The sequence below is a fragment of the Euwallacea fornicatus genome, chromosome 8 (assembly GCF_040115645.1).
Source record: "Euwallacea fornicatus isolate EFF26 chromosome 8, ASM4011564v1, whole genome shotgun sequence".
NCBI lineage: Eukaryota > Metazoa > Arthropoda > Insecta > Coleoptera > Curculionidae > Euwallacea > Euwallacea fornicatus.
The window spans coordinates 2,629,911-2,640,873 of NC_089548.1; the positions used below are offsets into that span (position 1 = coordinate 2,629,911).

The window sequence follows — 10,963 nt, forward strand, 5'->3', positions numbered from 1 at the left end:
TTTTAAAAGAATGAAAAAGAATTGTAGACTATATTTGGAAGCAAATGGTGGAGTTTTTGAACCACTGCGACGAAATAAAACTTTTTACTATAGTTTCCGCTTGCACGTAAGCTATTTAAACAGCTGCATAATTGATAACTAATAGTTTTTCTGTATTTTACATGTATTTCTGAATGCTTTCCAAGAGTGTCATATATTGCTGAAAACCGCTTTAAAACCAAAATACGACAGATTCAGCAAATACAGGATGTTTCATTGAAAAAAGACTTGTTTGATCTATATCTCTAAAATGGTTAGATGTATAAGATGTATTAGTTACCACTGAATACTGCGTAAAAAAATCTATAGGAATCAGTTTTCCAAATTGTAAAGTTCTTTTAAATAAAAAAGTTACAGAAAGGTTCCAAAATACAACCATTTAAATTTAATTTTGTATTACAGAAGCAAAGGTACCTATGGAAAACTTTACACCACGAGTTATTTTAACTAATTTTTCTTAATATTTCGAAATTTAATAATAATTTGGCAACGCTGTTTACGACATATTAGTTCCTCGATGCAGCTTTTTTCCTGGTTAGTCGCCTTTAAAGTTCTTGCAATTTCGAAGATGGCGACAGGAGAACGGCACAAATAAAACATCATGTGGAGCATCGGACCAGTACTGACAAGTAAAATAAGAACTTGACCTTTGGAATGAACGTCCAGGCTACATGGAAAGCGAAGGATTTATGTTTTCCTTTCAGGGCGAAGTAGGACAAAAAGTGTCTAGTTTTAAAATAAATAAAATTAAAAAAAGTGTCTATATTAAATTCTAGCTAACAAATTAAAAAATATATAAATAAATACATATTCATTAAACTACTTAATACTACACAAAATCATTTACAAGTTAGAAACTGTCTTTTTCTGCTTGGCCGCCCCCTTCGGCTTGACCGTCACCGGCTTCCTTTTCCTCAACAATCTCTTATTCAAAGTTACTTCAATTTCCGGTCTAACCCCACCATCAACGCCATCCTCTGCCAATAACAAACCATTGGCATTATTTGCCAAATCTGAGACATCACAAGTCTGGGAACCGCAATGCTTCAACTCAACCATGTCTTTTCCGTCATTGCTCTTGAACATCTTTGGTATGGGAATCGGTATTGGTATAGGTATGGGTAGGGGCAGAATTATGGGGTACGGCACAAAAGTAGTGGGAGGAGGCATTACATTTCCCAATATCATTCTAATACTTGTAGGAGAGAGCCTTTCATTTGCTGGCTTTTGAGGTAATTCGAAAGATTTGTCTCCAGAAGGCGGTGGGGTTTCACTTTTAGAAGTTGATCTGAGATGAAACTGTTCTGGTAGATCTTTTTCACCTGGCTGCTTTAAACTTAAGTCCTGAGGAATGTCATTGAAATTAGCACTTAGAGACGTCACAGTGGAGGGGCAGCCCCTTTTCATCCTTCTACAATTTTTTCGATTTTTCTTAATTTCCACGGCGAGTAATTTACTACTTGACGCAATGGAAATTAAAGGCAAAGGCTCATCGGGGGTAAATACGTTCTCTTTCGGAGACTGAGATTTGGATGAATTGGGAGAAGGACAATTCTTCAACCACAAATCTGGAGTTATCAGAGCACCAGCTGCACTATCCTCTCCATGAAGGTGAGGATGCAGTTCCAAGTGAGCTTTTGTTTCCCTGCAGAAAATGTGCATTTTGTATTGATTGAGGCATTTGTCCGAACAAAACTGCAGCTGTGCTGCATTGTCCTGGAAGATACATAGATATATTAGTAGTTGATAAAATTTAACAGGGCCTTTGACGGGTACCTGAAAGTCCACATAAGAAACGGCATTGCGCGAGTGACGACACCAGTCGCAGGTTTTGTTTCTTTTAAAACTCGCTCTTCTGGATTGGGAGAAGCAAAGTTCTGAGCAAAAAATGGCTGTTGCTGAGATGACACTGGTATTTTCGTCCACGGTTTTTCCACACCAACCGCAACCTTCTAAATATAAGAAATATTAGACTTTTCTTTAGAGAACCCCCTCTTAAGTTGATTTAAAATGTTGTTATTTTAGTATTCACCATTGTCAAGAAAGTCATGGACGTCGGACCTATAGATAATTAGCGCTCTCAGAATCGTATTTACCTCCAAACTTAAGGTCGACAGATCAACAACGTTATTTGTACTTTGGATTTATCGTTAGGCCTGTACACGTCAGAAACTTAGCAATATTTTCATATACAGAGTGTAAGATCATCATAGAGATATTTCAGCGGCTAACAGTACTTCGCAAAATAGTAAAAAGTGCTAATAGACCCATGGTCAAAAATGATCCATCTTCGATATATAGCGTGGCAAAGTTTAAAATATTTTCTCATATTTTGCGGCGTTCTCATGTATGCCTTGAGTTATATTTTTCAAAACGCGAAACGTCAAAAAACAAAATAAAATTATTAAAATGGCTTAAACAGCATATATAGATTGGATTTTCTCAATTTGCATTGATAAATACTTTTTCAAATTCTTCGAAAACGGTGATAGATACGAAAATACTGCAAGAGACTAAAATGCTAAATAATTGAAAAAAGAATTTTAATTTTGTACCTAAGTTCACACAGGATGTTACTAAAAAAAAAAACTTTGAAGTAATACATAACACCCTGTAGTTAGGTATCTACAATTTTGACATTTTGTTGTAGAGGATCATAAAAAAAAAAACAGATGTACGAAATTTCCTAAAACTTAACTCAAGGCCTACATGAGAAACCGCAAATATGTCGAAAAAATGTGAACCTTTGCCACCTTGTATATCGAAAATGGTGCATTTTTGGCTATGCGTCTATTAGCTATTTTTTATTATTATACTATCGCCCCTTCAAATGTCTTGATGTTGATATATTGCACTCTGCATAATATTTATGTAAATAAATAAAAAATTTTTTGTTCATTTTTTTCCCTTAGCAATTTTTGGGGTCCTTTCTAACACCTGCTCATACACATTCCTTTCAAAGTTTCAGGCAGTTTATTATAAAGGAAGGGGCCCATGTAATGAAGGAAACGCTCCAATTTTGTAAAGTTTTGTTTCATAGCTGCAACCTGATGTCCGATTCGGGCCTCATAACTGTGTTCTATATTGTTTGAGGGAAAGTTGTTGATATTTCAGTTTATATACAGCATGAGTTGAGTTCCTACATATGGATTCAAGACAACGTGATGAGCTCTTGACAATGCAATTTACCCCCACATGAATTTCACCTGTCTAATCCAAAAACGGCCCACAAAATTACCTTTCGTGCCCTAAATGCCCGTATTGAGTTGGAGTGGTCTTCCTAGAAAAGTCCATGGTAGGAGATGGGCCATAAACGAAAGAATAACATGTACACATACAGAAAGAATGAATGGTATTTAATGAATTTAAAATATGCATGTCCCACGTTAAAAAATATAATTTTATCCAATAACTTGAAAACTAAGAAATCAACGAAAATTCTGAGTACGTCCCTGGATTAAGTTCTATAAGGAAACCTATAAGGTATTGTTATAAGAAAGCGTTTTAAAATTTACAAATGGCAGTTCAAATTTTGTGAAAACGGTCAATTTACAAAAAAATTAAAAACACGAAAATAGCTCGCATTTTCTTTACGCCAATAAGCAAAAATTAAGAATAACAACAACCTCTCCTGCTTTATTCTGTCACTGTTTCTTCTAGCTCCGCAAAATTAACAAGAAATGAACACGCTGTATAATAAATTGTGTATCTATGATATGTTGGATTTATTTATAACATATATGCACTGGAAATAAATCCCAGATTTTATTAATTGGAGGAGAGTGAAACCCAGTAGGATTTGTTCGTTTTATAATATCGATTGCCGTTTTTCAAATAATTAAAATGTTATTTTAAAATATTATTTGCAAATTTTGTTTTGTGATATTAAATTTCAATTAGAGAAAGTCTGGATCTAAATGCAGTAGGTTATTTATTAAACTGAAAAAAAGTTTTTAATTACTCAATATAATCATCTAAGGCCTGATCAATTGATTCTTATACGCAAGCAACGATATGAAGAAGGTAGACCGGCGTACTTACACATACCTACATATATTCGGCCAATTATACAGGATTTTTCATAATAGTATGTCGAAAATTAAGGGATGAATCTGTGGATTATTGGCAGAGAAAAAATCATATGAACATGAGGCCGTTTTCACTTCCTGTCTGAAATACAGAGCGAAAATATTTGTTTTTAGTTATTTTTTAATTAGTCCGGTCCGGCATTAATTACTTTTATGATAACTGGGGAGAATAAATTAGGCAAAGAGACACATCTTTTAAGAGGAAAACAATATTTTTCATTTTACTAGTTGCGTCCCCATTGAGGTGACCCCAAACATTTTAAACAACAAATATGATGCGCCATCGATTTTTTAATGATATTAACTTTGTGAATACTCAATATTTTTGTGAAAAAATGGTCTCTTTAATATTTTTCATGATGTTAACCGTTTTCATATAAAAAACTAAAACGCTAGTTTCAGTTTTTACTTTACAGTTCGGCATTTTCTTCAATTTCCTTACATTTTTCTTTATTTTTCTACCACCTTATATTTCAGAGAAGAAGCGAAAACGGCCCAACGTTCATAAGAACTTTTTCCTTAAAATCATCCACAGATTCATCTCCCAAATTTTTTACGTACTATTATGAAATGCCATATGTATATATTCGACCTGTCCCATAACCAGCCCATTTCAAACTCGACGATTCCTTTGCTAACATGTCACCGTATGCTGAGGTTGTATCTGCCAAAAATTTTCTGAAATTTTCGCTTATCAATAGAGTTCCCTCCTCCTTTTCCTTCATATTTCTTTTACAAGAAGCTTATTAAATTGTTTTTATAAATGTGTCACAAAAATTAACACAGTTTTCTAAAAAACCTAGTTTAGATGTGTTGTTGAGTAAATTTCGGAAAAATATGCGTGACATTTTAAAAATTTCATTCCAACTAAAGATTCAGTAACAAATTTTGCGCCTTTGAATATACAATTTAAATTAACTTTATGCAGTTGATGTGGTCAGCAGTTTATTTACGAGGCTTTTTATTAAATCGTAAAGTCTGCTTTAGAGAAAAAACAACTGCGAATGTACGTAGAACGTACGTCACGCAAAGCTCGTAGTTAAGCTTCTAATGTTTCAAAGTAGGTATCAACCTCGGACTCCTCTTTGTTATTGGCAAATCCTTTCCACCGAGCCATTTTTTCAAGTTTGTAAATGGAAAATAACCTGAGGGGACTAAATCTGATGAATAGGATGAATGGGCAAAAAGTTCGAAACAAATGTGGTCGCTTTTTCCTAATTTTTTTGCTAAAACGTTGCAATAAATTTCTATGTTTTTTCTGTTTATTGTGTTCCTTTTAAATAAATAATCAATAAAAATGATTTCACGTGCATCCCAAAAACTAACGCCATCACCTCATTATATCGACCAATGCGGAGTTCGTCTTGACAGCCGGTATGGCCGCGTTTAAACTCTGCCAACCAATATTTTGCAGTTATCAACGAAGGACCAGATTCCCCCAGAGTAGAATCTAACTCCATTTTGATGTTAGATAAACTAAAACCTATTGCAATCAAAATATTGAATCACGTGTCAATAACCAATTTTTCCTATGTTCACAAAATCTCTAAAACCGTTCACTAAAAACGACTCCAAAACAAACTTAAATCAACGTAGTACCCTCAATCTTCAGATATAGCTTTCTTTAGGTTAGGTCTTTGTAATATAGGCAAATTTTTAACAAAATAAACACCATCTATATGTCAGGTCGGGTACTTCTGGGACTATCCTCGTATGTAGCCATTTTAGGGGCGCCAATAGTACTCGCAGCGTGGGCAGAGGAAAATAACGAAGGAATGTTGGGACTGGCGCCGCCTGTTCATTGGACATTTAGTGGGGACATGCATGTTTTTTAACCTTTAAGGAGGATTTCTGACGTAAAACAATTATCAATTTTCATTTTTAGGATTTGGTGGTTGCTTATTTTTTTTTTTTGAGGTTCTATTCGACATTTAGAAGTGTTAGTTTTGAGGATAAGAGCTAGTGCGCTGAATTCAAGCCACGAGGCATTGAAAGCAATAGCGCCTCAGTTTTCGCTAACTTTGTTTTAGTTACTTTTACTAAGAATTCTTACCAGTAAATTTAACCGGCTCTCCATCGGAATCATTACTTTTCTCAGTCATTTCTGAAAATGTCCTATTCCTTTTCACGGATTTCGTTTCATTTGAGTTGGAGTCATAGCCATACCACCCCAGCAACTCGTTCATGGTCGATTCGGCAAAAGTCTGAAATTAGTTACATTATCAATAAGTATCAGATACATCAGACATACTCCATGCTTTTAGTGCCACCAATAGAGGATTTTTAGACATTTTGGTATGGTGGAATTCACCCCGAAGTTATCCGATCAACCACATTTTCAATATTGACTTCTCCCCCTTATCGCCTTATCAGGTGTCGAAATTATGAGGGTTCTGATAAAATTGTTATGTATTGTAATATAATAACATGAATGTATGGATAAATTGAACATGATACGAGGTATAGGTGGAACTGGGAAATCAGATACTTCGTTAATGTTAGAGGGCGTAAGAGAGGAAGGACGAAACAGCGTTGAAAACAGAGTCTTTATCCTTTATCGGGTGTTGGTTTACAAAATGTTTTTAGTAGTAATTAAGCACTGCGTGCTACACAACGCCTGATGCTGGTACTGTTTAATCTACATGAAGATCATATTTTAGGAATCAATTTCTGACGCCGTTAGAAATAAAGTTCTAACGTAACAAAGAGTATCCAATTCAGATATTCACCGGATAGACACAGAAAAGCCTATCAAATCATAACTTTGTAGAGAGCAAATTAACTCCACTTTTATTTCTGCGACTTGAGTAACCACAATTTTGGTAATAATTTGGTAAATATCAGTCCTAAAATCGACATCTTCAGTAGTCCTCAGACGCTTTGAAGAGATTAATTTTAAATACTGCAACCTTGAAAGAACTATTTTCAAGGTATTTAATTTGATAGAGTGAGGTTTGTGGCTTGTGTAGTAACCATCCAATAATGAAATGGACATAGTAAATAGAGAACGCAAATATTCGCTAGAATAGAAGCAACAAGGATTCTGGATCGTCGAGAGAGAGAGAGATGGGAGAAGAGTGCCATAGCCCCTGAGTTCTGGATTTTAAAGGAAAAAAGGAGAACGGTGCATTTTTTTCTTAACTCCTCCCCTCCGTTACTTATCATTTTAGACGACACTAAATGGTCAAAAGACAAAATGACCACACAGAAAATATCGATTGAGTGGGTGTTTAGCGGGACCCAAGTTGAATTTAACTTGCCCCAACTGGCACTATTGATATGGCGCCTACAATTAAATATAAATTTTGAACTTCCTATGTCCAGTCTAAAGGACAGTTTTCTTTTGCAATATTTCAGAAAAAAATCCCGTGAAAATTTAACTTTACACTATGTTTAGTTTATTCTCTCAACATGTGTGAAAGGGAGATGGGCAGAAGAAACATTTATGTTACAAGGCCGACGAGATACGTTAAATTCGTGGACAAGATATCACGACTCATTAGAATCAATATTGATGAGTGTAATAATGGAACATTTTATTTTTGCTTGTAACTAGTTTTTCTGCTCGACTTTTTCCATGACTATCGTACTTGAAACATGTTCAAACGATAAAACAAATTAAATTTCAATATTACATAGACAATAGATCATTAACTACCGCACATGATAATAACAAAAAGAATGTAAAACTACTTAATATGTTAGTATGACCGTTATTCATTCGGACGTTATTAATTTGTAATGTGATTATCATCGTCAATAATTACTGTTTTTCTATTTCGTAATCCAAACAATGGACGTACCGTACTATTGTGACGCCAAAAAACTGTTTTGAAATAAGGAATATATCAACACCACTTTTTTTGACACACCAGTGACAGGAAGAGTAACAGAGTGCGAGAAACAACAATGAGGAATAGAGTGGGACAACATATTATTTATTAAAAATGTTTTGTATTTCGATCTTTTTCATAGAAATTTCAATCACTTTTACTTCTGAAAAGCCTGCCAAATTTGAACGAAAAACGACCATATTGGTGTCGCAATGTTAACTTCATTGAGCGAAAAAATCATAACTTGCCAATGCCCCACGAGACACCTTGTATATTTGCAGAGGATTCTCAAATTTCATTTCTTGCTCGTGTGTTAGTGCTGAAAAGGATATCTGCTGATTACCCATTACTTGGAGAGCTTGAATAGACCGTTCCGTCTTCGACCTTTCTGCCAACCATCTACATATCTCACCTATTACTAAAGATCAGTATTGTGATTTCTGAGAAATGTTGCAGCTTTTACGTAAAACGAACGAAGACATCGACAGATTTTTCACGATCCTCTTGCCTTTTTTAGTACGCCTAGGCACTGTATCCCAAGATAAGGGTGCCGTTTTAGACATCTTCATTAACACATTCATTAGGTACATTACAACAATTTATTATTTATAACTAATTGTCGATCGACTAATTATCGATATTGAAAATGTCGGTAAAAGTGTCAAAACTGGCGATGGTGTGGCGTTTTATGGTTTATATGACCTACTTCGTCATTCTCGCACTTATTGAATTTAGGTATGTACTTGGGATGGTACTCGGAAATTCTTAAGAGTGCCCCGAAAAAATTAACTTTAAAATATCGCGAAAACGGCTCGAGAAACGAGTTTTTTCCGAAATAGCTTATTAATGTTGAAGAGTTCGGAGTGTTAGACTTCGTAAAAATATTGAAGCTCAGCCCTGATAAAAAATGATGGGTTGATTTCAGGTGTGGTACGGCGTAGATGGCTTATCAGCTAATTAGATTTACCTATAAAATTAACTGAATAACACGATTTGTCGTAGAAATCTCCAATTTTTATACAGAAACCTAAATTTACGCCCGTGTAAGGGGACACGTCGATTTTATATGTTCATCGAGTGACGCTTTCTTTGGACTGATTCCAACGTAAAAATTTTTACGCATCTTTTAATTTTCAGAAAAACTAATACAAAACTATACCATACTTTACTCGTCCTACGAAATTCCCCTCGTCACACAAAATTATAGGTTTTACCAACAACAATTTTATTTTTTTAATGCAGTTTCCATTTTCAAAAATTATTTAAAAATCTAATTTTTCCTGCACCATGTATCTCAAATTGTTATTGAATTGGATTTTTGACATCTTATAAAAAAAACAATTAATACGGGCCTGCTCATTTTTAATGCATTTAAACTAAAATTAATAAACTTAAACTTAAATTACTGAAATACTGTTTCAAATCTATGAATAAAAAATCAAAATCTAACACCCAACCAAGTAAGAAATGGACAAAAAAAATTCAGTGGCAATAATATAAGAGAAAATACGAGGACACTTTAATTTGATTTGACAATATGTTAGAAAGAGCCAAATACAAGGGTGTTATTTACGAGGCTCAATACGAGGAATGTAGGCCTATACTTATTGATTTCTCCAATATTGGTAATAATAAACGCAAAGCGTAATTAAACCCTTTGCCGTATACGGTGGAGTTCAGAATGAAATAAACCTTGAAAACTCTTTGTAAAAACCTCAGGACTATATTTAAAGAATCAGTGGGATGATTGGTCGAAGGTGAAAAGTCTCATAAAAAATTTGATTTTAAATGATTTAAAAAATGACTCTACACATCAAATTTCCTATATCTTGAATGATACTGCTACAATAAACTCTATTAGTAATTCTATCAGTTAACTGTTCGTAACTCAAAAACCGTAATGCAATACCTCTCAGTCTTAGTTTGTTAGAGGCCTAGAGGTACAAAACTTTTTTTGAAATCCCTATACGAATACTACTTGCCCTGCATACGGAGCATTTCATCGAACCCTTCTAAATTGGTGAATAAAAGTTTTACTCTATGTGCGGCATCGAAGTTTTCTTTTCTTTCAACGTGTAGTGTCTAATTATATAATTTTTTTTTCGTGACCAGAACAATACACCTCTCCTCTAATTTCACAATAAAACACTTATATTTTAACAGGAATAGTTAAACACTGAAAATAGCGAGATGAAGGGTATAAAATATCCCGTATTTACGAGGTCTGCTGATAGATATCGCTTGCACGCCATCTGCTACTCGATCCCCCGGATCAACTTACCTGATTATATTACACATCCAAGTTAGGATACCCAGCTCGCTTATGCTTTTTGCTATTTCGACGTCAGGTTTCCTACACTTCGCAATAAATAAACAAACCCTTATAATTAATTAAATTTTTAGTTTTTTGTTTCGTTTTGTCACACACATCCCGCCTAAATTTCATTTTAAAAAAAGTTCAGCAACAAAAACTAAACTCAAAAATAAAAAACTCAACGGAGACGAAATAACAAAAGAAATAAAATGCGTGTAATAACAATGATGATTACTGTAAAACAGACCTACCTTGATATCATCAGATTTCTTGAACGGCACCCTGGTGACGGACACCTGCTCCTTGCCTTTCCATTTCTCCATGAACCCCCGCACCTTTGGACCGAAATTTAAGGAGACAGACGTAATCGCGGGTCATCAAATTTCAAAAAACTACGCACAAGTTTCAAATTTATAATGGAAATATCGGTGGCTGGTCGGACACTCGAGTTGAGTGTAGAAGCGCTGTGATTATTTTCGTCTAGCGAGCACAAAGTCGGCCTTTCTCGCTTCCCGCCAGCAGCGCTTGAAATATTATATTTGGCGCACGTTGTATGTTGTGTGTTAACTATAGCTCCTCTGAGTTGGGTTAACTCAGGGTTAAGGGCGGATATATCCGGAGAAAAAATGACCTGCGCCTAGAGAATTGCTCAGGTTCAGGTTCATACAAAACAATAGCACCAAAGGAAA

General features: G+C 34.8%; 1 protein-coding gene across 2 annotated transcripts; it reads right to left on the reverse strand.

Annotated features, from left to right (window-relative positions):
• Positions 1 to 786: 786 nt before the first annotated feature.
• Positions 787 to 10,842, reverse strand: Sobp (Sine oculis-binding protein). Of its 2 annotated transcripts, none has more exons than XM_066284813.1 (4): positions 10,526 to 10,842; positions 6,181 to 6,331; positions 1,816 to 1,991; positions 787 to 1,755 (listed from the first exon to the last, which is right to left on the reverse strand). In XM_066284813.1, exons 1-4 carry the CDS (start codon positions 10,595 to 10,597, stop codon positions 883 to 885), a joined length of 1,272 nt encoding a protein of 423 aa, XP_066140910.1. In that variant the 5' UTR covers positions 10,598 to 10,842; the 3' UTR covers positions 787 to 882. The 2 variants fall into 2 exon arrangements, with proteins under 2 accessions (XP_066140910.1, XP_066140911.1); XM_066284814.1 differs by lacking the exon at positions 10,526 to 10,842 and adding an exon at positions 9,870 to 10,090.
• Positions 10,843 to 10,963: the final 121 nt, after the last annotated feature.